This window comes from Callorhinchus milii, unplaced genomic scaffold (assembly GCF_018977255.1).
Source record: "Callorhinchus milii isolate IMCB2004 unplaced genomic scaffold, IMCB_Cmil_1.0 Scaffold20, whole genome shotgun sequence".
NCBI classification, from domain to species: domain Eukaryota; kingdom Metazoa; phylum Chordata; class Chondrichthyes; order Chimaeriformes; family Callorhinchidae; genus Callorhinchus; species Callorhinchus milii.
The window spans coordinates 2,688,086-2,714,364 of NW_024704761.1; the positions used below are offsets into that span (position 1 = coordinate 2,688,086).

Consider the following 26,279-nt stretch of genomic DNA (forward strand, 5'->3'; position numbering starts at 1 on the left):
AACAGTCACTCCATTTTACAGTATATCTTGAAACGTCTCAACAACGTGATGAGGCTCTATATCAAATACTGTATTAGAATATACTGTAAAATACCCCAGTGTCTTAACAATTGCAGGATTTGGAACTCTTTCTTTACAATTTTTTATGACTTATTTGAAACAGAGAGAGAAAAATGTTCACCTCTCTTTAGCTCTCACAAGCTGCTGTTCACTCCACTCTGCTGTGGGCTATTGGTTTGCAGCCTGCGATTTCCATTCTATCCTTTCATCTTCTGTCTCTTTTGTAGCTGATGACTAAACACCCAGCCAAGCGCCTGGGCTGCGGGTTGGAAGGCGAGAGAGATATCAAGGACCACGCTTTCTTCCGAAGAATTGACTGGATAAGGCTGGAGATAAAGGAGATTCAGCCACCATTCAAACCCAAAACTGTGAGTCCCGACACACGCACGACCACACACGTGCACACATACATGTTACGTGGTTTTAGCTGGTCAGGCTCCAGCAGTCACCCCCAACGCACACTCTGGGCTACCCAAGCCTTGGCTCTTGCCAACCTGAGCCTAATGCTTTGCAGAAGGAGAGAGTGCTTCACCTCCGTTCTATTCTTAGCTTGGTCTGGATACTGTTGAGAACGGTGATGGGTTTCCCGCATGTGTCAGGCACCCGGCAGACCAAATAAAATTGTTCAGAAAGCTGTTGGTTAGAGAGACGGACAATAACCTGGGAGCTTGCAGGCCGTCTGTTTGTTACTGTCAGATTGATGCCAGACAAACGACTTCCAGTACTGACTGGAAATCCTGGTCAATGTCACGGGTGCAGCTGGCGAGTCTGAACAGGGGTTGAAAATAGAGCAAGTCTAAGGCTGGGATGAAATTAGTGGTTGGAGCACTTGCCTCACTAGCGAGAGGACCTGGGTTCGATTCCCAGACAGGGCAAAACGTTAGGCAAGTTTCCTTACTCCACATGCCTCTGTTTACCCAGCAGTAAATAGGAACCTGGTTGTTAGTCGATTGACCGGGGCTAATAATCCATTCAAAACAAAAAATAGTTAAATATAATAATTTGGTCACTCAATCCACGACTATTTGTGGGATGCTGCCGTGTGCAATTGGCTGCCATGTTTCACCCACAAAAGATACAGTCAATTCACTTTACAGTGTATTCTGTGAAGTGCTTTGAGAAGTGATAAGCTCTATACCAAATGCAAGGATTATAGGATTATTATTATAAATTCTCACCCCGTGCGCTTTTCTATTTGAAACCTACGGTGCCCCCAAATGCCAAACTCGCAGATGAGGCCAACTGACTGATGCATTATAAAGGTAAAATAAGGTAATGTGACGTCAGTCTGAACTAGTGTATTCCATCTGAATGTCAGCTCATTACCCCAAAGAGCGAGCTCTCAAATATCTTGTACGTTTTACAGTTTAGTTTCAGAGTGCAGCCAAGCTGGACTACAAAGAGGTAGAGGTTAAAAACGGTATATGTCAATGTGCAGTGATTGAAGTACACAGTGCAGCGAGATCAATCTTCTCACTGGCTGAATTCATTACCCAGCAATATTGCCAGCTGCAAACCAGCCAACCACTCTTTCATGTTATTCCTTATGGAATCTGTGTACTTTCCAACCCTCCCTACCCCACGTGTGCACACACACACAAACACTCATGTACGCATGCACGCAAACACGCTTTGAATCAGTGACCTCTGTATCACGGACTGAAGGGTAGATCAGTTGAATTGCTTTCCTTTTTATATTTCTACATGAAACCAGATGGCTTCTCAGTAAGATCTTTGCCCACCCCAAGGCTTCTTCCACACTCTTATTAAAGCTCCTGGATTTACTGTCAGTTAGTCTTCAGTGATGTCCAATCGAAATGGCTGGAGGTTTTGATGAACAAACCTTTGGCTCACATTGACAAATTTTATACATTTATGGATTTAACCAGGTTTCTTTAACCGCATCGTCCAATTCATATTACATCACCTTGAGAAAACATGTTTCACTAGAAATATATAGTCACCCATAAAATATGGGTCACTTCACTTTACAGTATATTTTGTGAAGCACTCCTGAGACATCTCAAAAGACGTGATAAGGCACTATATCAAATGCAAGGATTATTATTATTATATGGGATCATTATATATCCTTGAAATCCCGCAGAGAGAGAGAGATATGCAGGCGCATTGCTTTCACTGAAACAGGCTAAGTTCTCTGATCTGTATCATCAGTGACAGGATTTAGGTGCAATATATTGAGTTACAAATGTTGAGCCTGTCCATAAAACAGGAGCAGGTGACACAGTCCATTGCCTCTTCCACTGGTTTATTAGATGGTCCTCACTTAATGCTCCACCATTCTCCTTTCCCCTTTGTTTTTGTCAGCCGGGTGTCCATCACATTTGGAAACCCATCTTAAGAGTATAAAAACATACCCAGAGTTCCGCATACCTACCCGTGGCAATTTCTCTGTCTGGAATGGAATGTGCACCCTCTCCCTGGAGGGAGGCGCTCTGCTTACCTAATTCCACAGAGTATTAGGCTCAGGTTGGCGTGAGCCAAGGCTTAGTGGATCCCAAAGCAGGTCCTGGGCTTGTGAGAATTGTGCACATTTTTTTTAAAAGACACATTAATAAAGAACCCATCCCCAAAGGAGGGGAGAGTGAATAATGACTGTAACGTACATCCACCTCGTCAGGTGAGATCTACAATAAAGCCCTACATCTTCTTGAAACTGTTTAAAACACCGAAATAACAACACGACAGATAGGTGCTGCACAGAGCGGGGAAGGTGAGGGTCACTTAGCCCCTGTACCAGCTGTAACCCCACTCAGCAGATGTGGTTCGTTTTATTTCGAATCGCTCGATCGCTCTTCTTCAGGAGAAAGCCAGGAGCTTCCCCGCCCCATGTGGAGAGCCCTAATCAGGTGCAGATGTCGTTGCCGTTTGATTCGGGGCTTAGGCAGAGACATGAGAGCAAACCAGGTCCCGGGTGGCGCGAGGCCTGAGGAGAAGCGTAGGCAGTAGAAGGACCTTCAAAAAAAAAGGGGGGAAGCTGTGCCGTGTGCATTTTGATGCCTTTAAATAGCCCTGGTTTGCCTGGTTGCATTCGGAAATGTGACCTAGAAATGCCATCTCGAAATCCTTCCCCAGCGTATCCAACGTATTGCTCCTCCTTTGTTCTAGTCTTTTTTTAAAAAAAAGCGGAAAGCAATGGCTTTGCTTTCATCCTACTTGGCAACAGTGCATTACAGGGAGCTGTTCAGTCATGCGTGATAGCATGTCCGTGTGTGACAAACTACATGGCATCATCACGGCTGCTGCTTGCCTCCCGTGGGTCCAGCAGCTATTTATCAATCTGTGAGCTTCTGGGGCATAAGAGAAAGGCATCCGGGAGAGCCTGCATTATAACCTGACCCCTGGAGAAATGGGCTCAGTGCATAGGAACCGAAAGCAAAGTATTATTTATAGCGAGCTTACTAAATGAAATCCTTTCAGGGGGAATCAGAGATGAAAGCAAATGGCTGACCTTTCGGAGAGCACGTTGTAATCGGAGCATCTGTAAACTCGTAAATTATGCCTCTTTTCTTTTTTTTCTTTCTTTGTCAGAAATACTGTATTATAAACATGGCAGAATTGTATCAATCTAGTACGTGGACATTTCCACTGTGAGGCAAAGGAGCAAATGGTGTGTTTTAAAAAAAAATTCGAACAGTTACCACCCAAAATGTATTGTTTCACTAAAGATATAGCAGAGCTGGAGGTGACAGTTCAAGGAAGGGTTAGATTTATTTACTGGTGATTCAGCGGATTGGAACGTTCTCCCGTTGTGAAAGGCTCTCCACACGTGTAATTTATTGTTGGTTGGGAATTACTGTAGTTTGTTGACCTTACTTACTTACCTCTTCCCTTCCTCCCTCTCTCTGCAGTCCGGCAAAAACGCTGAAAACTTTGACAAGTTCTTCACACGAGGCCAACCAGTGTTAACACCTCCAGACCAGCTAGTCATCTCCAACATCGACCAAGCTGAGTTTGAGGGTTTCTCGTATGTAAACCCAGAGTTCATCCACCCCAACTTAACCAGCACTGTATGAAACTGGGCAACAGAGAACAGCAGCACCCAGCCCCCTGAGGAAAACAATTGAATAATTGTCTAATCAATCAATGGATAATGACTTTCCGAGATTAATAATGTTCAGAACCCGTTGAGCGCAAACAAGCACTTTTAACTTCTAGCAACAAATAATTAATAATAATAATAGTGTACGAAGATTTCTTTAAAAAACTGTTAAAGTGCTGATTTTAATCAGTCCATGGTTTGTCAAATAACTAAAAAAAAAGGAAGAATTTTAAGTGTGTATCTTACTTAGCTGGATATCCTTTTTTTTAATGTTTAGGTACAAATTGCAATATACATTGGCCCCAGGAAATCAATGTTCCTGCCTTTGTCTTCCCACGATGCGAGTTCAACAGGCTGGTACATAAAAGGACAGACCTTTTTTTCGTTGTCCAAAATTGTTAACTAGCTGTTGTATTTTATAAAACAGAATTTAAAAAAAAAGTCTATAGACCATGTCCATTTACAAATTGCACTAATATATATATATATAAAGAGAGAGAGAGAGAGACAGACAGAAGCAATCATTGGTGATAGTTCCATTAAGATTACAGAAGAAATCAAAACGTCTTGCACAAAACATTTAGAGGGATTAATTAAATGATGGGGGGGGGAAATCACTAATCAAGTTACTTTGGTATTTGAATTAGCTATTTCTAGTTTAAGGTGGTGATGGAACATTCATGTGGATTTAACACATTCTTGTTCCAAGGCGAGGAATCTAAGCGTAACAAAGACAGTGGAGAATCTGACTCGTTTTATAATTATGGAGAACGCTAGCCTATGTGGAGCTTTGTATCTGATTACGTTATGGTTATACGGAATGAGCTTGTGTTTCTTAAAAATAGCATCGTTCTGCTGGCTGCAAAGCAAAGGCTTTGTTGATGTCTATGTTTCATGTGCTGAAGGGATAGGGCCTTCGTGAGATCAATGTTTGACAAAGCTTTCTTTGTTCGTTCAATACACAATGCAAGTCTGCCTCACACAAATCACAGTCCATCACATACATTATCTGAGAACACCATGTCTGCCTCTATTCCCCCCCTCCCAACCCCCGGCATTTTACTAAAAGGCATTTCTTGTACTTTCAGAGAACTCGTGCAGTTTTTATACCAAGCACACACACAAAATGTGCTTCTTTTTCCTCCTTAAAATAATCGCCTGCTTACATAACGGTACGATTCACCTTTTTAAAAAGAAAATAACTTTTTATCGGAAAACATTTTGAAAGCATTGTTTAGTTCCTCTGATCGCCACTACAGTAAACGGAACCAGTTTAAGTCGGCTTCGGTTTTATGTTTTATTCGAAATGAAATAAAATCTGAGAAATTGTCAAAGAGCTGCACGTTCAGTTCAGGTAAAGTCTGCGTTGTTTTAGGAATAATACTTTTAGTGAGTTCACTACTCTCTGCCTTTGAGAAGTGCATGTCAATCCTCGCATGTTATGGATGATAGGTGCTGGCACAAAGCTTGGGCAACATTTTGAGAGCACGTGTTTTTTAAACGATTGGGTCTCAGTAAAAGGTTTGCCACACTTAATGAGCTTTTTTTTAAAAAAAATTACAAATCAAATGGCATGTTTTTTTTAAGAAAAAGTCATTCTTTAATGTTGATTTTCTCAACTAACGCTTGCGTTTTGTTCGCGGTGGTCATCACACCACGCACAACTCACGTGAAAGTCACTTACGACTGTTTGTGGGACGCTGCCGTGCCAATTGGCTGCCGCGTTTCGCCCACAAATATGTGGTCAATTCACTTTACAGTCTATTCTGTGAAGCGCTTTGAGACATCTAGAAGATGCGAAAAGTGCTATATCAAATGCAATGATTATTATTATTATTATATCATTATTACCTAAGCTAACTCTGTGCCAACATTGGTATAAAAAAAATCTCGTCTTCACCCTTCCTGTCGCTGCTCAGTAATAAATCGTTACAACCAACACCTATTGAGTGAAGTATTTTAGGTGAAAGCAGAAAATGGAAAACTTTCAAAAACAAAAAATAACTATTTATTTTCAAGAGAAACTCTTGCATGTAATCTTTTAACATTTAAAGGAGACCTATTGGACCAAAACTAATACGAAATAAGTTTACTCAAGTCTGCTCGCTCGAATAAGGTACAAATATTTACTGAAATGGAGAGAGCATTTTAAATGCTTGTAGATGACATGCTAATTAATATATGTAACCTTTATCTGTTGAGTTTCAAGATTAATCAGATCTTGCGAGTTATCTCTCCTAAGGTACCCTCCTGCCATCTTCCAGCACGATGTTAAATACATCGGCTCTGAAAGCCTCGCATTCAGTGTCGCTCGTCATCCCAACTGACTGGGGAGTTGACCGTGAGGAGTTACCGAGAACCCGAGGAAGGAACTGAGTAAAGACCTAGAGTGGAGTCCTGTAGTAGTTAGAGCACTTGCTTCACAAGCAAGAGGACCCAGGTTTGATTCGCGACCGGGGTGAAACCTTAGGCAAGTTTCCTTACTCCACAGGCCTCTGTTTACCTAGCATTAAGTAGGAACGTGGTTGTTAGTCAATTGATAAATTGCTTTCCAGGGGCAATAGTCACTCAAAAAAAAAATAATAATAACTTAATCACTCAATCCCCGACTGTTTGTGGGACATTGCTTCCTCCCACAAAACATACAGTCAATTCACTTTACAGTGTATTCTGTGAAGCGCTTTGAGACTTGTCAACGGCATGATGAGGTGCTATACCAAATGTAAGGATTATTATTGTTAATATTATAATTAAAAGGCACAGAACCAAGGTTTAATGGTGGTGACAACTGATATGAATTCAGTTCTCTCTTGTTCTCAGAGTTGATAACGCCTCCACATCAGGGCCCCGGTTTGTTAAATAAAACAAGGATACAGTATTCAAAAGACAGGGTAAATGGAAAAAAAATGTCAAGCGGGTGGTTTGTTGAGATTGGTTTCTTTTATGGAATTGTTTGCATTTCAGGGAATGAGAATAATTTGAAAATAAATGCAGAGGATTTTGTTCGTAACAAGATGAGAGGCAGCATATGAAGCTTACTCTGTCTCGCTCTCCAGTCCTCCGGTTAACCTAACATTTTCTATGATTCCAGTGCAGGGCTGTGCGGCATTTTCTGCCTATTCTTCTCTCCCCCCCCCAAAAAAAAATCAGCAGTGATCCCAATGGATTACAGCTGCAGGTAAACTGTGTCAGAAGTTCGTGGGTTCAAGCCCCACATCAGGACATGGAATCACATCATCTAAGCCGAGGCTCCAATGTGATGGTGTGATCAGGTGTTGCATTGTCAGAGGTGCTGTCCTTCGGATGAGACGTTAAACCAAGGTCCCGTCTTCCTGATCAAGTGGACGTTAAAGATCCCTTGGAGCTATTCAAAAAGCGAAGGGAGTTTCTCTCTCTCTCGGCGTCCTGGCTGACAAATCCCTCAAATTGGTCGCTCCCTCCATGTCTGTTTGTGAGACCTTGCTGTCTGCAAACTAGCTGTTGGGTTTACCTACAAAATAAACAGTCACTCCACTTTACAGTGTATCCTGTGAACCGCTTTGAGATGTCGACGACATGATAAAGCGCTGTATCAAATGCAAAGATTATTATATAACCGGGGTTCAGGAAATCATAGTATAACAAACCCCTTGTTGACTATGTGCACTAGAGTATTGAGGAGGGGGGAGGGAAAGAGAGGTGGGGGGGGCATAATTACCACTAAAGCGCCTGTGTGTATGTATGTGTGTATGGGGTGTAAGTGGTATGAACAGTTCAGACTGCGGCTGGATCAGATTTCCTACCGTTTACTGTGTGTTTCAACACCTCGCCTTTGTTGAGTTAGCAAACCCTCCAGGTTATACACTCCATCAGTTCACAAACATCTGTGTGTCGTGACCCCCTCCCCCTCCCCTCCTCCCACCTCACAAAAATTTCTAACCCAAGGTATGAATGTTCTGAGAAGCACTGATACCGGGATCTTAAAAGATTTAGCGGCATCTTTGTTTAAAAAGGCTTATAGAAGCCGGTAATACTGAAGTGAGGCAGTGAGATGAGACAGAAGGAGCCAGTCGGTGATGTGACGTCTGTGACTTTGGCCGCTTGTCACATCAGCGTCTGGTTCTGTTGTGGTACCAAGAGCACGATTCCCGTTCCCACATCGGCCGCAAGGAACGAACACGATCCCAGCAAAACCCACTCGCAGTGCGAGCTGCACTCCAGCCTCGGGCGACAAGACACGTTTTGTTTAAAATATCTTAATCAGAGCACGACTGGTGAAAGCATTTATATTTACAACCCGCGGCACTGCTAATGAGACTCGCTCCTCCCAGCGAGATGGCCCAGAGCCGTTTTATAAATAGGCAGCACATTTTTAATAGACAATATTTCCAAACGAGTGATTAGCGATGTACAGAAGGAAGACTTTCTATCCTGTGTGTGTGAACAGTAACAGTGTTTGCTTTACTGCTGCACTTACTCTCTTAAGATGAAATCCTGAGGAATATTTTTTTTTGGTGGGGCGGAGCAATAGGCACTACAGTAAAGGGTGCGGAAGTGACGATGTTGATTTGGAAGTCGGTTGGGAAACAGTAAATTATTAAAGCCTAACGTTATGTTTCTGTTCTATTAAGCAACATTTATCTTTTTTCTCAAATTGTTTCGCATGATATGCTTTGTTATATGTTAATTGTAGTTTGAAAGAGAATGTGTCTGAATAAATAAAATGGCTGTCAGCAGCGAGCTCCTCTCTGTTATTTGGGCAAGGGGGGGGCTAGTGGGGTAGGTTAGGGGATGGAGATAGATAGGCGCTGGTCAGAGCAGGGGAAGGGAGGGGGAGAGAGGCTTTAGGCTGCATGGAGATTGCCCTGTGGTACAGCTTTTGCCGATCACAGCCGAGCCATCTGTAAGAGCTTCCGAAAGGCGTAAGCAATGAGGAGAAAACAAGAGTCGCTCCACAATGTAAACACACTCTCCACAGTACTGGCCGGATCTCAGTTGGAAAATCTGGAGGTGGTGTGGAGGGAGGGTGGGGGGTGGGTATGTGGACGGGGGTCGGGTGGGGGGGAAATAAATCCTAAAATGAAAACTAATTGATTAAAAAGAATTTGGAAAATTCAGTCATTCTGAGGCTTATATCTTATATCTCCCATTTCCTGGCTGACATCAGTCATTCTTAAGTGAAAAGTGCTAACAACTACAATTGGGGTTTATACTGCGCCTTTCGCCTGGGGAGGGTGTCCCGAGGCGCTGGGCAAGTCGAGGGTTTGCACCTGAGCTGGGGGTTGGATTCAGGAGGGGTGGGAGGGTGGGAAGATGACCAAATGTGCGGTCAAAGAGGAAGGTTTTGCAGCATGAGAGAGAAGTCCTGATAGTAAGTACACAAGTGTAAGTTTCTGTTGATGTTTACACGGTTGCACAATAGGGCCGTGTTTTATACCGCAGACCTAATATTCCAGATACTGGGCTCCAAGGACCAAAATACTGAAAGGGAGATGTAATTAACATTACTGTAAAATATATAGACCCTCAGTATGTTCATGTAAATCTAGCGCCCTAAACATGTTAAATATATTTCAGTTGGTATCACCGACTATCTGAATAGACTGTTCTGGCCCCAATGCACCAGAGCCCAAAAATGGATCAAAAATTGCACAAACCGTCCCTTGAACAGATATATGCATAATGAACCATAAAGGCCATAGTCTTATCATGGGTTCGGATGACAGTAATAAAATATCATTCCCCCCCTCATCCCATCCCGAGAGTGAGTTAGCTGCTAAGACTGAGGGTGTCAGGCATCTGTCTATGCAGGGGCGTGCGAGAGAAGCAGATGAGAGGAAATTCGGAAGGAAAAACAATGCTATAAAGAAATCACGCGAAGATATTCATCACAGCCAGCCTTAAAATATCCCCCAAAATACGACTTCTAACTAGACGCTTGAAGGAGGCAATGCACCACATGTAATGCTCTGGAGAAACCGACACCTGCAGCTTTGGCCCAAAAGCTTACATAACTGGCTTAGTTTGGGGCTTAAGACTGATTTTCTTTTCCTTTCTGTTAATTAATACTGACAGAAGAGGTAATTAATCTTGTCCTAATCATGCGAGCCAGTTGATAAGCTGCGTTTATCTGTGGTGGGGCTGCTGATAAATTTCCTTTGCTGGTTTTCTGTCCAGATTGTAGCCCATCTCCTCTCCTGGCGGTGTTGTGACACACTTTCCTTCCACTGAGAGGATGCTTCCAGTTTTTCTTAATTAAACATTTAAAAACGAGCCACCCAATTCATTTTTCAAATACACTAAAACCTGCATAAGTTTGATCTGTGTAAATCATATAATTGCCTAAGTCGTACATCTGCCCAAGTCCCGTTTAAGAGTTTATATTCTATGCAAGTTTTACATAAGTCATACTTTACATAAGTCACATTAAATGTATGGTCCCAACTGACACGACGTATGTGAGGTTTGCAACAAGGTGCAGCCAGTGGACCCTGGTAATGTTAATACATCTCAACACATCTCATTAGGAGTTGCTGGAATCACAGGTGTCTCAATGGCATTGATTTTAGATAGCAGAACGCCAACTGAATTCCTTATTGTGTAACACAAAGCCTGGATCATTGAGAGCTCATTAGCGCTACCCTTGAGCTCCTCTTGTTTCTTGTCTACAAACTAAATTGGGCTCTTTCCTTCCAAACAATGAGATGCTTAGTAAAACCTGACAAATTATGGACAAATCATCTTCACTTTCTACTAAAATAATTAGTCCATTATAAAACCGCATTCTAGATTTCACAAGCGGATCTTGCTATTCAGTATCTTAGCTTGAATTTGGCTAAATTTGGGTTAGATGCATGGAAATAAAGGATTGAGACATTCTGTCCAATGCTGGAGACTCCTTACTGAACTGGAGAGAGGAGAGTAAGCACACAGGCTTCACATCGCCCACATTAAGTCTCACCCACCCACGGTATTTAGACATTTTTTGTTCCTTTTCTCATGAACTCATGTACGAGCAGGTTGGGAATAATTGAAGGAAAGTGTTTTACTTTTGCACACCACTGGTACAATTGCCTACAGATGCCAAAATGCTATAATTACATGACTAATAGAAATGACGAAGTAGCAGTCTCCTTCACTGAAATCCAAATATAATAATAATAATCCTTGCATTTGATATAGCGCTTTTCACGTCGGGAGGACGTCCCAAAGCGCTTCACAGAACACACTGTAAAGTGAATTGACTGTATATTTGTGGGCGAACGAGGCAGCCAATTGCGTACAGCAATGTCCCACAAACAGTCGTAGATTGAAAATGACCCATTTATTATTGTTTTTGGTTTTGGAGGGATTACTATTAGGCTCTGTGTGGAGTAAGGAAACTTGCCCAAGGTTTCGCCCTCTGCCTGGAATTGAACTCAGGTCTCTCACTTGCAAAGCGAGTGCTCTAACCACTGAGCCACAGGAGTCCACGCAAAATATATAACGAAATATATAATATATAAATATATAAAGAAAAGGCAATGATTTTTATACCTGCCTGTACACCTGCACATCTTATATACCTTATTTTATGTTGAGAGATCTCAAAGTTGACAGCAATAACTTGTCAGTGGCTGATTTTGTAGGAGGCAAAATAGCCCACAAAGAGCCATCGTTGGTCAGGACACCAGGAGAAACAACCTCCTCTTTCCCTTCTTCCATTAGTGAAATAAGCGCAAAGTTAGAGATAATTTTCTTATTCTGATATTAGAACGTATCCAGTGACGATTTTCCCTGTTTCATAAACTCTTCGGTTTATATCGAGAGCAATGCATGAACCAATGACAGACATGATAATAGGAATAATCCTTACATCCAGAGGACGTCCCAGAGCGCTTTCACAAAATATAGTGTAAAGTGGAGTCACTGTGTTTGTGAATTCATGCAAAACTTTTCAGTGGTTCCGAGTTCTGTGTTAATCTCTACACTAACCTCACAGTTTTGATGCAGAGGCTGATAGGATGCCTCACTTTTGAGTCTCACTGCTTCAGGCAGACACTTCAGAGGCTAACAACGCCTCGCAGGCTGAGACTAGCCAGAATTTCAGGTCTCTTATGCCTTTCCAGTACAACAGCTTGCGTTTCCACAGCTTGCCTTTCAAGTTAAAACAAAACCCTTATGGCCAATTGAAAATAACCGGACGAGTTAAAATGAGCATTTGCTTTAGCAAAATTGAACCAGGGAGAGAAAAAGAAAGGCATCTATTAAAATAAGCTATGATTCATCAATTTTAATGGGGGTGGGCATCGACTGAAGTTTAATGATCGATGCATCAAAAGGCGAAGATGGGAAGATGGTTCAGGAAGTGGTGATTTTCTCACACTGGAAACCCAGCACCTTGTACATCACAGGTACAAAAGGTTGTCCAAAGGCGAGGGAGACACGACAGATCTCTCTCTATAACTGATGCCTCACACCAGGGAATCACAGCACGGGGACGCAGAGTACAAAGAGGCCCGAGGGAATGAGCAACCGATTCAGAATGTGTCACCACCAGCCTCTAATTACACAGCAAAGTTAATTTAAACTCATTTTATTTGTACTGAAAAGGAAAAACGCAAGATCTGTGAACATCCCTCACCCCACAGCACAGCACAGCACATGACCTCATACTTACATCAGTCAAATCCATATTTATAGCCCAGTTTACTTTTAAACAAATTAAAAATAGCCGCAGTTAAAATGAGAAACCGTTGCAGTGTGTGTGTGTGTGTGTATGTATGTGTGTTTTTTGGCATTAGGGAGGTAGTGTAGCGGAATTCAAAGCCACCACATTCCCCATGTTACTATAGGAACATTCACAAGTGATTAATATCCCAATGTCCTTTATGCTCGTGCGACTGAAGCACAAATCAATAACATTCATGAGACAGGAGATAGATGGCGTGGAGGAAACCAGGTCGACATACTTTCCTGCATCAGGTAGACCCCGTAAAACTACATTTGGAAGCAGAGGAGTTTATTTTAGTGTCTGACACATGCAGAAACGCATCACTGTGCACTTAAGAATTTCCAAACCAAACTGAGATTTCCATGCACCCGACCTACAACGTGAAAATTCCAGAGATAGATTGTTGGAATGCGTTATAAACCCCCAAATGCATTGGAACACTCTCTCCTTGGAGGGATGCATCCTGCTTTCCTAATTCCAGAAAGTATTAGGCACAGGTTGGCAAGAGCCAAGGCTTGGGGACCCCAAAGTGTGCGTTAGGGTAACTGCTGGAGTCTAACCAACTAAAACTGCATAGCTTACCATTGAGAGCAATGTCTGGCAAGCTTTCCCACTGTTTGTCCAGCTAGGACCACCCTACCTGTTAGGGCTTGGGGCTTGCAGGGTTAACAGGAGCTGAAAGTATTTGATGCAGCACCTTATCACGTCTTCGAGACGTCTCAAAGCACTTCACAGAATGTACTGTAAGTGAATTGATTGTACATTTTGTAGGCGAAACCCCTACAAAAGACTGTATATTATTAGACGCTGGTTGGTAAGAGCCGTTACGTCTAATGGAGTCCGGTAGCGTAGTGGTTGGTATGCTCACCCCGCAGGCGAAAGGACCTGGGTTCGATTCCCGGTCGGGGTGAAACATTAAGTCAAGTTTCCTTATTCCACACGCCTCATTTACTCGGCAGTAAGTAGGAACCGGCTGTTAGTCGATTGGCGGATCGCTTTTCCGGGGGTAATAAACCCTTCAAAAAATAATAATAATAATAATAATCTGGTCACTCAATCCACAACTGTTTGTGGGACGCCGCTGTGCGGAATTGGCTGCCGCGTTTCGCCCACAAAATGTCCAGTCAATTCGCTGCGCAGTATGTTGCGCGAAGCGCCTTGAGGCGTCTCGAAGGCGTGACGAGGCGCTGCATCAGGCTGCGAGGATGATTATGGCTATTATTTCTGTTCCTCTTGATTTGGAGAGAGACTGCAGCTCTCCCTGGATCTCCAGCCACCACCCACAAGGGAGGGAAGGAGAGGGAGGGAGAGAAGGAGAGGGAGGGAGAGAAGGAGAGGGAGGGAGAGAGGGAGGGAGTGATGGAGACACGTGTGTTCAGCATCATGTGCCACCGCCCATCCTTCTCTCTCTGTGTCTCTCTCTCTCTCTCTGGGTCTCTCCATCACTTGCTCCGCAGTCAGCAAACAGAGGACCAAACTCTGCTGAGGTTCCCCGACAAAAGCCTCTCTTACCCTCCTCTCCCCTCCTCTTTCCCCCTTTACCCCTCCTGCACCCCCACAGACCCCAACCCCCCCCCCCCTCCAGGATGGTGCTGAGACATCGTTGCAAGTGATACTGTGGAGGACAGGTAAGAAACCACAGTAATAAATACTTATTTATTCCACGCGCGTTAATAGGATTCGTGTGTGTTTTAAATACAGGTTAAGGAAGAGTTCAGGGAAATTTCCTCCTCCCTCTCCACCCACATCCACCCACTGTTTTTAATTTCACACTGTTTTTATATTTGAGATGAAATCACAGTAAGAAAGATAACCAGGTTTCGCAGGTGATATTGGTGGAGTGTCTTTTTGGGGGTAAATATGGGCAAAAAGGGGAGAAAGGCAAAGAAATAAAAGGGTTTGAATTGTGGTGTTGGGTGGGGAGGGGAAAGGGGGGGTCATTAAAAGGAGAAACACAAAGGAAAAGAAATGTTTCGCGAAACTCTGGTAATTTTTTTTTGGGGGGGGGGGAGGGGGGGTTTATAAGGAGCTCCAATTGCCACCTGTCTCCGCTTGGCTCACTGGGCGGCCCGCGGGCCGCGCTCGGAAATGGGAAGAAAGTACCAAACTTTCGCTACGCCTTTTAATCGGATTGGGGGTCCCTCTGAGTTTAGCTCTGGGTTCAACCCCCCCCCCACACCCCCCAAACCCTGGGGGCTTCCCCACCCCCACACACACCGCGCCAGCAGCTCCCCACACCCTTGGGGGCAATACTTTTAAGACGCTACATCACCTGCGAGGATTATTATTAATATTATTATAGACGTTGGGTTAGACGTCTCAAAGCGCTTCACCGAATAGACTGTAAAGTGAACTGACCGTATATTTGTAGGCGAAACGCGGCAATCAGTATTGTTTTGGAGGGATTATTATTAGGCTGTGTGTGGAGTAAGGAAACTTGTCCAAGGTTTCGCCCTCTGCCTGGAATTGAACCCAGGTGTCCCGCTTGCAAGGCGAGTGCTCTGAACACTGAGCTACAGGACTCCTACAATTAAGCAAAATTAATTGAATGGTACCTATTTAATGGGTTTGATTTCCTCTGTACTGAATGTGATTCGACGTGTGGTTTTATATTGATAGAATATTTATATTTTTAATCCCAAAATGTAAATATATAAATTCAGTGTATTTGTACCTATTAAATATATTAGACAAATATAATATCTATATATAATAAATAAATAGAACTACAAATATGATATAATAATATAAATATTATTTGATTTAATATTTATTCAAGCGGCTCAAATCCTGTCCTGGCCACAGAGACGAACATCCAAACTAAACTGAGACGCTTGAGTGTCCACACATAAAACAACCAGCATGAAATACTGTTGGTCACCGCGACTGAGAACGTGGAAAGAGGGTGGAATAGAATAGAGCAATGTGTAGTGTAGAGAGTTCCTCAGTTTCCCCCACACTTTACTCCATTGCTGTCAGGACGTGACCAGACTGTTAAATCCACCCACCAGCCTAATCTTCTCACCCCCACCCCCAACTCTCTTTGCTCCTGCTAACACACAGCCCGACAATAGTTACAGAAGCAATGTGTATAGGTGCAAAGCCTTTTGCCGTAGAGGAAAACATTATTTTTGGAGGAGGATTTTGAAAGAAGTGAGAGAGAGTCAGATCGACAAAAAAAAACAGTTAAAGCATTCCAACAAAGACCAGGAGATGAGATTTTAGGAGGGCTTTTTTTGGGCGGGGGGGGGGGATCATTTTTGCCATGTGAAAGTATGTGTTTGACACTCATGTTCGCCGACATGTAGAGACACTCTCCCCCCACACACACACACGCACCCGTAGCCTGTGACAGTTTGTGTGTGAAGCTGGTGTGATTATTTGTAGGTTCTTCACACATACAGCAGCCTGACTGCCAACGTCTCAAATACACAGAGAGTGTTTGCAATCAGGCCGGGGATGGGGTGGGGGTTTGAGGTTTGGGGTCTGGGGGTTGGGGTGACAGCAGTGAGCAGCTCAGGGTTAGGTAAGCGACAGCCCAAACATCACAGCGTCAACACAAGTTTGCAAGCCAACAAGTTAGTGAGGCTGGCACACGAGCAGAGAGCAGCCTGGCGCACATTCTGTGTGAGATTTTGACGCTTATTATAATTTATAATCCTCTCCCCGCCGCCCTCACCTCACATTCCTTCCTTTCCAATGTGGACTGAAATAATCAAGTGGAGATACTTAAGAGTCAAAGTGAAAGAGCGGATGAAATGATAATAATCCGTGCATTTGATGTAGCGCCGCATCATGTCGTTGAGACGTCTCAGAGTGCTTCACAGAACATACTGCAAAGTGGAGTGACTGTGTATCTTGTGGGCGAAGCGAATGGGTGGCATGAATGTGTGAAGATTGCAGGGTGGGGTGTGGGGGTGAGTGAGGGAGCCATGTCTGCAGTGTTTCTGTAAATAACAGGACTCGTGAGGTTAAAACGCAGAGCTGTGCTCACTTACACTCAAGAGAGTAATTCCCATGTTGGGATCTTTAAAGTCCACCTGAACAGGCAGAGAGGGACCTCAGTTTGATGTTGCTTTTTTGGGGATGACGGTGGAGACGGGTGTCTGACACATGCGGAAACCCATCATGTGCTTAAGAGTATCCAAACCAAGCTGAGAATTCCATGCATCCCACCTCCACATGGAAATCTCGGAGATATTTATTGGAATGGACTGCGCTCTCTCTCCCTGCTGACCTAATTCCGGAAAGTATTAGGCTCAAGTTGGCAGGAGCCAAGGCTTGGGGACCCCAGAGCGTGCGTTGGGGTATCTGCTGGAGTCTAACCAGCTAAAACCGCATAGCTTGCCATTGATAGCACTGTCTGGCAAGCTTTCTCGCTGCTTGTCCAGCGAGGACACCCTCCCCATGAGGGCTTTGGCTTGTAGGCTTCGCGGGAGCTGTCACATTTCAAAGTCCCAATGTGAATGTTAAGGATAGTGTTTATAAGAAGCCTAGAGGCCTCGGGGGTGAGCTGTAACAGAGTGCGGAACGAGCAATTTGTTCACGTCAACTTTCCATCTCCCAACATCAGTAAAGTACTGGGAACTTGTAGTGAGATACGTGTGGGAGCAGAAGGGAAGAAGTTAATGCTGAGAGATAACCTGGTGGTTTGTTATCAGATCACTTGCTGTTCTTTGGGAACAGGAATTTTTTTCTTAAAGAATCATTTCAGATCATAACAAAGTACGATGAATTAGAATAACAAAAGGTCTCAATCCTATTACACTAACCACTGTGACTTGTCACCGCTGATCTCATCACACCAGCTGTAGTCAGAGTCTGAGCTAATAACGGTTGGTTGTTTCTTCAGAAATTGAGCTACAAAATTGATTTAATTTATAATAATCCACATTAAACTATTGAGTGCTGAGCATTGGCGCTGCTGTGTGGACGATACAGAGCACCATTGTCTCTGAGAGATGCCTTGTTGTCTTTCTTTAAAAAAAACCTTAACATCTTTCTGTCCTAAGATCTTTCTGTCTTTAAAAGCCTCCTGAAAACCTGCCCCTTCCCCATGCATTCTATCCTCCTTGGTGAGGGAGGGAGGGAGGGGGGGTGGGGGTAGTGGGGAGCAGGGTTTCTTTGGAGCTGAACTGGCTTCAAAGCGAAATGTTTGGCAAAGGAATGTCAGAATCAAGGCAACCCTCTGTGACAGTCTCTACGCTGGTTCCTGAGCCTTGCGGGTCCGTAGTACTCCAGGGCACTGCTGATGACAGCCCAGCACAGCCTGGCTCATCGGCAGGACCTGGAAGGACAGACCAGTCACTGGGGGCAGCTCCTGTTAACCCCACAAGCCAAAGCCCAATGGGTAGGGTGGACAAGCAGCCAGAGTCCTTTCTTACAGTCACCCCCCACCCCGTCCGCCGTCCGCCTAAAATCCTTGAGATATTACTTTGCACTGTAGGTGCTGTGGAAACGCAAGCTATTTTGAATACTTTCATTAACTGACGGCCACTCTATCAGCTCGCTGTTTACCAGGCTGTGTGATGATTGACGGCTCCCCTCTGCATGTCTGAGTCAGACAGCACCTCTGATGTTGTCATTAGGGCTTGTTGCTCGAAGGAAATTATTCAATCAAATAAATTGGAAAGGGAGGTTTAAAAACCACACGTTTCATATTTCATCGTAACAAGAGTCGCTGGTCTTAAAAAAAATAAAGCCACACTCAAAAAAAAATGTTGTTTGTACTGTATGGTGAACATTGCATTTAATTTGCATTCAAATTAGATTTCTTTGCTGTTCCCACATAAAAAGTGTTTTTTTTGATAGATAACCTGGTGCGATGCTCTCCCACTGCATTGTCTTAATTGGCAATGTGTTTGCAAATTGCACACAGTGTGCCTCCGGCTATAAATAGACAGAACAATATTAGTCAGAGATTTTTTTGAAACCCAAATGATCGGGACAAAACAAATAAGAACATAAGAATTTACTAGGCGAAAGAACACCAAGGGCCATCCAGTTTGCCTTCCGCCCACCCTGGCAGTTCAATGCACAGGTTGTGTCCTAAACTGTATACTGAGATATTATTGATGTGGTTTACAAAAGAAAACACTATTTATTTTTTAATGAAATGCCACGGAATTTTACTGGGATTGTTTTTTTAATAAGAGACGTCGGTCCTCACAGCTACTCCCTGTTGCACAATGTAACTTTCGAGTGTTTCAGTGTAAGTAGAATGCGGCAGATGGAGCTTTGAAATTCCATATGTTAAACGCCATTAAGTTGCCCACATTCTCCTCCCTGGGCAGAAACCCAGGGAATAACAGTAGGCACAATAATTATTATTTTTTTGGGGGGTTAGCCGGGTGTCTGACACAATGCGGAAACCCGTCACTGTGCTCACACTCACTCGGTCTCTAACCTGGGAGCATTTGATGTTAACGCCGGGTGACAAAAGTGAGAAAGTGCCATCATCTTCCGATCCAGACGTTACAACAACAAACACAAATCCATAAACATTTCCATTTGCCCTCAAGCTCATTTTCCGCGACACAACCTTGACCCAGATCCTAACTCTCCAGCTCTCTTTCTATCTCTCTCACACACATGCCCACCCACTGGCCCTTTCTGTGGACGACTGTTTAAATCCTCACCAGAGGATAAAGATTGAAGATATTGCAAATAACCAGAGAAGGCTTCTTTTACGCAGCGAGTTGTTACGGTCTGGAACGCACTGTCTGAAAGGATGGTGGAAGCAGATTCAACAGTAACTTTCAAAAGGGAATTGGATATGTACTTGAAAAGGAAACATTTGCAGGGCTATGGGGAAAGAGCGGGGGATTGGGAAGAGTCGGTAGCTCTCTCAAAGAGCTGGCACAGGCACGATGGGCCAAATGGCCTCCTTCTGTGCTGTAAGATTCTATGGTTCTATAAAGTTAATTTGCCAAGTGGGTGACTTGAAATTCCACCCGGTCTTAGCCAGCAAGATCTGTGTGGTTTTACAATGTAAAGCTGGAATTATACCATAATTTTGTGCCATCTTAAATTTTTAAGACCTCAGGGTCTTGCAGGCTACGTCTAGCTGGAATTTCTTCTCTCTGCTGTTTTCCTAATTGAAGATTGTGTTTGATTCCCATGTTTAATTTCTCCCCATCCCCCTCCGTGCGCCATTGAATGTCTATGAGATATGTATTCCAGGGAGTAGAGGTGTTCAGGGATATGGGGAAAGGGCGGGGAAATTGGGAATTAAAGATCTGCTAAAATGCTGGAACAGACCGAGTGGGCTGAATGGCCTCCTGCTCCTGTATTGGCAGGACTCTCTCCCCTTAAACTCTAACTCTCCCCCATCACCCAGCACCACCCAATTCATAAATCATTATCTACAAAAGAGAGCACTCCACTTAACATGTTCTGTCACAAGCTGTCACTTAACTTGCTGCAAAAAAATCAATTCATGTCCTATTGGCACAACTTTCCAAAACAAATGGGTTGGTTTTTTTTGTGTGAAGCTCACCCCATGTTTTGTTGTAACAACAACAGAGGACAGTGTTGTTGTTGTTATAGCATCCACAAAATTTACAGTCCATTCACATTACAGTATATTCCGTGAAGCTCTTTGAGACGTCAAGCGCTCTGGGACCCTATCCTGCGTGAGAGGCGCTATATAATTGCAAGTTGTTGTCTCGAAGACATGATAATAATAATTATGATAATCCTTGCATTTGATATAATGCTTTTCACGTCTTCTCGATGTCTCAAAGCGCTTCACAGAATAGACTGTAAAGTGAATTGACTGTATATTTGAGGGCGAAACGCGGCGGCCAATTGCGTACAGCAGTGCCCCACAAATAGTCGTGGATTGAAATGACCAATTTATTATTTTTTTTGAGGGATTATTATTAGGTGCTATATCAAATGCAAGGATTAATATTATTGTTATTCTCTAATAGGGGGAAGAAAGGGGGAAGAAAAAAAGCTCCCTTCTCTTTTCAAGTAATACCATGGGATTTTCAACGTCCACCTCAATAAACAGACAGTTTAACATCTCGTCTGCAGTACAGCACCTCCGACAATGCAGCCAGCACTACCATCAAACTCAAATTAATAGCAATACATTATAAAAGCAGCTCGCTCAGTGAAGGGGAGAGTGTTTAGCTGTGTTCAGGATTCGATTCCTGGGTGGGGTGAAACCTTAGGCAAGTTTCCTTACTCCACACACTTACCAAACAGTGAGCAGGAACCTGGTTGTTAGGCTTTCCGGGGCTAACAATCCCTCGATAAAAATGTGGTCATTCAATCCACGACTGTTTGCGGGACACCTCGTGTCACTCTCAAGTCTTTATATATAATGTATATAAATTTATATAGTATATATTTAAAATATATATAATATATATTCTTTACAATATATTCTGTTGGAACATCTGAACAACGTGATAAGGCGCTATATCAAATGCAAGCGTTATAGAGTTATTCTAGTTTCCCCGGGTGAACTTGATTCAGTCAGGTTGAACCCACAGCTGTCGGAGTGACTCATTTCATGAACCAGATTGAAAGCTGATTCTCTCTAAGGTTGGAGTTAGTGTGTCAGTGCTGTGCGGTGCTGTAAATGTAACTCCCTGTTTATAGTGTATTGATCAGCTAGAGCACTCACTGATTACCCAGCACTGCCTCATGCCCACAGCTCGATAATTCAATTATAAATTGCTTCACAGATCTGTTGGGTACATTGAAAAGGCTGGGTAAAGCTGCTGTCAATACAAACTCAACCAACTAGTTTTCGATATCATTGATGGGGAGCAAACGGCCAAAGCTCACACCCAACAGTGTACAGCGCCTTGGGATGTCCTCCCGACGTGAAAGGCGCTATACAAATACAATTTGTTGGTGATGGTGTTCAGCAACTCAAAAGCCATTTGGTTTAACTGTAGCTAAAATGTCCCCTTCCTTCCCCCTCTCCCCCCTCCCCCTTGTGGCGATGGACTGATTACAGTCCCCTGGTTCAGATCTGTTCCCAAAGGGTTCCCAGTGTTAGCAGCAGTAGAGACTGGTTCAGCCCTCACAGAACGGAGGAGTGTAACTAATTGCATCTCTAAACCTCCATTTTTATCATCTACCTACACTCCAAAAATACACCTTCCTTCTCTTTCCCTCTGCCCCCTCCACTCATGTTCAAATCAGGTCTCCTTTCTCTGCCTGGCCGCCCGCCACACTAACTTGTTATATCCCGTGACGTCAAGGCTTTGGAACCTCCACTTCTTTAAGTATTTCCTTCCTCCCACCATCGCTCCGCGTTCAAATCCAAGCTCTGAGTCACCCAGCACAATCCCTCTCAAATTTAGTGACGTCAAACAGAGGCCCATCTGCCCGGTGTGGCAGGTGGGCGTAAAGATCCCAAGGCACGAATGGTATGTAAAGAGAAGCGAGTTCCTCCCAGTGTCTGGCCAATAAACCTCCAGAAGGTTCATTGACCTCGTGACTGTTGGCGAGTCCTTGTTTAGATCCCATTGGATCCGAGCTTCCCGCTCTGTTGTAGACTAATCCATACAGTATTAATTACCAACATCTCCATTACTGTAGCATGCGACTACTAGGATGTTAGAAGGCGAACGAGATGGACTCTTTGTCTAACAACTCCTATGTTCCTTATGCCACATTTGCACTCGGGCAGCAGTTACTGCAAAAACACTTTGAGACGTGTCGAGGGGCTTAGAAAAATGTTCTCTTTCCCTGCTCCTCTCTCTACTGATGTTTCCAACCGTGTAGGCGTGCGGCTCACAGTGTAGGATTAAAGAGGATTTCACTGCCTGTTGGGTGCAGCAACGTGGATTTAAGGAAATGAATCGACTGAATCCAACTCGTTTTTTAAACTTTTTTTTTAATGTTAAAATAAACAGACACCAAACTGGACGAGGGGTTTGGTCAATCGCTGTACTGCATCCATTCGCTCCCTCACTCGCCGCGAGGGATGGGTGCTCATCTCGTTTGATGGAGCTTGATTGATCGCCCCGCAGGCTGATTGGAATTACTGGGGTTTGTTGTTTGCGATCGGGAGCATTACAGCGTTTCAAGGCAAACCGATTTCAGCAGCTTAGTCACACTCGTTCTCGCTGGGGCAGAGTGACAGGGTTTAGAAACCCAAACTCGACAGCAAGTGTCTGTGAAACTCTTCCAGGTGTATTAATGTTATAGGCTGCAGACCAAGCGCAAGGATTAACAGAATTCGTATCAAGACAATGTTTCTAACCTCCCCTTTAATGCTGCTCTTTTTTTTAAAGCTGATGAATAAGACATCCTGTGGCTATTGGGTGTTAAGGTATTCCTGATTTCTCTCAGCAGCTTGCTGACGATTCATCCCTCCCCATCCAAGGCTGTAACTGACCTGCCATCACACACACACACACGCGGTTGAAGTGCAGGTAAGTGGTGTCCCAGTTACTCATTCAGTCACTCACTCCCTCCACTCAAGCCTACACTCACTCATTCACTCACTCACTCACTCATTCAGCAGAGTTCTGTTTTGATCTAGAAACGGTTAAGAAAAAAACAACCTCAAAGTTAATGTTAGTTTTTTGACGCTGTCTCACTCACAAACTCACACACATTCTCTGTTCTCTCTCTCTCTCTCTCACACCCCCTTCTTTCATATGCACCCCCCTCTCACACCCCCCTCTCACACAGTGTCTCGCCCTCTCTCACGCACTCTCTCTCTCTCTCATGCATTCTTTTTCTCTCTCTCCCAGGCTCCCGGGAAGTGGGCTGATGTTGTGTGGGATCCAGACATGCGGCCGGAAGGCGCTGACCCTGCTGAGCAGTGTGTTTGCGGTGTGTGGGCTGGGGCTGCTGGGTGTGGCTGTCAGCACCGATTACTGGCTGTACCTGGAGGAGGGCACCATCTCCCCCCAGAACATGACGGCCAACATCCGGATGTCCCTGCACTCCGGCCTCTGGAGGGTCTGCTTCCTGACAGGTATCTCAGCTCGTCTTCCTCCCCCATATCACTTCCCCCCATATCAACACCTCTTCCTCCCTCCCCCCCACCCCCCCATTCCATATCACCCGGTGTACAAAGGATCTCGCTTGCTGTCTCTCGCTCTCACTCCATCTTTTCTCTCTCGTTGGCTCTCGCTCTCACGTTCTGTCGTGCTCTCGCTGGCTCTCACTCACACTCTCTCGTTGCCTGACCCACAGGGAAGGAGCATGGCCGCTGTTTCACCATTGAGTACATCATGCCCTCCAGTGTCCAACTGACATCCGAATCCACCATCAGCGTTTTAAGTTAGTATGCATTCGCTGATCTCTATCTGGGGTGAGGGGTGGTGGAAGGGGAGAGGGGGTCCCTGGCTCAGACTGTAACACTTGTCCCCTGACTTCTGGGTCGGAAGGTTGACAAGTCAAACCCCACTTCCCTGATCAGTCTGCGTTTCGGGTGAGGGGAGTGAGGGGATCACAGGTCGTGGATTGAGTGACCAAATATTCTTTTGTGGAAGGGATTATTACCCCCCAGAAAGCAATCCGCCAATCGATTAACAACTGGGTTCCTGCTTACTGCTGGTAAACAGAGGCGTGTGTGTGGAGTAAGGAATCTTGCCCAATGTTTCGCCCTGGCTGGGAATCAAACACAAATAGTGCGAGGCAAGGCTCTAACCACTGAGCTCCAGGAGGTCCAGTGTGCGCGGGGAGGGGAGGGGAGGGTCAGGAGTGGCGGCTATGCTTAGGCTCACGCACGGTCCTGCCCAGCCCTTGTAGCAGCTGAAGCGAGGCGGAGGCTGATGGTGGGGTGACTGACTCACGGCCTGAAAACCCTTTTGTTGCCACAGAAATGATCCGCTCGGCAACCCCCTTCCCGCTGGTCAGTCTGTTCTTCATGTTCATTGGCTTCGTGCTGAACAACATCGGACACATCCGGCCTCACCAGACAATCCTGGCCTTCGTTTCTGGAATTTTCTTCATCTTGTCCGGTAAGCCACCTCGCCACAGGTCAGCCGGTTAAGCTCACACCACATGGAGCCCTGGCAAAACACTGACAACAACACTAACAACAACTCAGTGCCTTTCACGTTGGGAGGACGGATGTCCCCAGGTGTTGGACAAAGAGGGGTTTGCACCCAAGCTGCTGCCTGGGATCAGAAAGGGGTGGAAGAGGGAAGATGACCGGAGGTATGGTAAAAGAGGAAGGTCTTGATACCTTGGTGACGTGCGGTGAAGGTTACTTGATGTGAGCATTATAATAATTCCTCTCTCCCTCCCTCTCTCTCCCCCTTCTCTCTGTCAGGCCTGTCTCTGGTGGTGGGGCTGGTACTGTACATATCTAACATTAACGACGAGATCCTGAGCAGAACCAAGGAGGTGGACGGCTATTTTCACTACCAGTACGGATGGTCTTTTGCCTTCTCGGCCATATCATTCCTGCTGACAGAGGTAACCATCCCCAGTCTCGGCCGTGTCAAACCAAAGGATTATTATTATGATAAAACTGCATAACTTGCCATTGAGGGCACTCTCTGGCCAGCTTTCCCACCGCTAGTCCAGCTCGGACCACCCTAGCCGCTGAACGAGACTGAAAGCTAAACGTTTTGCCCTCTCTTGTCCCCTCTGGCAGAGCGCTGGCGTGATGTCCGTGTACCTCTTCATGAAGAGATACACGGCGGAGGAGATCTACCGCCCGCACCCCAACTTTTACAGACCCCGACTCAGCAACTGCTCCGACTACTCCGGGCAGTTCCTGCACCCGGAGGGCTGGCCGCGGGGACGAAGCCCCTCAGACATTTCCAGCGAAGCTTCACTGCAGATGAACACCAGCTACCCGGCCCTCCTCAAATGCCCAGATTACAACATCATCTCCTCCTCACCCTGCTGAGCTCACTTCCCCCAGCCTCTGTACGCACTACATCCCCTGGACCCTGTTTTATACTTATTGTTGGACCAGGTGGGATGGGTTTTTTGTGAGCGGAGGGGGAGGGGACCAAGATATGGCGGCGGGGGGGTGGGGCAAGTGATTAGAGAGGAAGAGGAGTTGGGCAGAGGGTGGGGTAGAGAGGCAGGTGATCCCAGGACAACTTTTAGCACATTTCAACCCTGGCAATGTTCGGGTTTTACGTAATCACTCATTGTATATAAAACACACATTAACACACACACACAAGAAGCTGAAGGTTGTCCTATTATTAATTGATGAATTAATTAATACTAGCCATATGTAGAACACTGTGAGGCCACCAACCTTTGGGGTGTCTACAGCACAAATGGCAATAGAAAACACCCCCTCTCCTCGTCCCCACCCCACAGACAATTTTCTCCCCTCCTCTCCAGAAGATGTTGTTCTTAGCCCCCATCGATATTGAGTCAACTTTGGAAACTCACCCAACTGACCAGGATTATTGTGAGAGCCTTGACTGTGAGTGTCAGCAGGGTATTTGACCATGCAGGGTGGGAGTGGGCTTAGGGATCAATTGAATCTGCCCTCACTAGGGGTAAAGG

General features: G+C 44.8%; 2 protein-coding genes across 4 annotated transcripts in view; both read left to right on the top strand.

Moving 5' to 3' along the window:
* LOC103175619 (protein kinase C alpha type) overlaps window positions 1-6,062 on the top strand; it is a 90,296-nt gene extending 84,234 nt beyond the window's left edge. The window contains exons 16-17 of the mRNA XM_042342584.1: window positions 288-428; window positions 3,933-6,062. Of these exons, the coding sequence (XP_042198518.1) occupies window positions 288-428; window positions 3,933-4,097 (306 nt within the window). The 3' untranslated portion in view covers window positions 4,098-6,062. The remainder of the gene's footprint in view (window positions 1-287; window positions 429-3,932) is intronic.
* An 8,341-nt stretch (window positions 6,063-14,403) lies between these two features.
* LOC103175617 (voltage-dependent calcium channel gamma-5 subunit) lies at window positions 14,404-25,693 on the top strand. Of its 3 annotated transcripts, none has more exons than XM_007888737.2 (7): window positions 14,404-14,443; window positions 23,136-23,218; window positions 23,543-23,769; window positions 23,991-24,077; window positions 24,620-24,760; window positions 25,075-25,220; window positions 25,402-25,693. In XM_007888737.2, exons 3-7 carry the CDS (start codon window positions 23,562-23,564, stop codon window positions 25,657-25,659), a joined length of 840 nt encoding a protein of 279 aa, XP_007886928.1. In that variant the 5' UTR covers window positions 14,404-14,443; window positions 23,136-23,218; window positions 23,543-23,561; the 3' UTR covers window positions 25,660-25,693. The 3 variants fall into 3 exon arrangements, with proteins under 3 accessions (XP_007886928.1, XP_007886927.1, XP_007886926.1); XM_007888736.2 differs by having other exon boundaries at window positions 14,410-14,443; window positions 23,078-23,218; XM_007888735.2 differs by lacking the exon at window positions 14,404-14,443 and having other exon boundaries at window positions 23,050-23,218.
* Window positions 25,694-26,279: the final 586 nt, after the last annotated feature.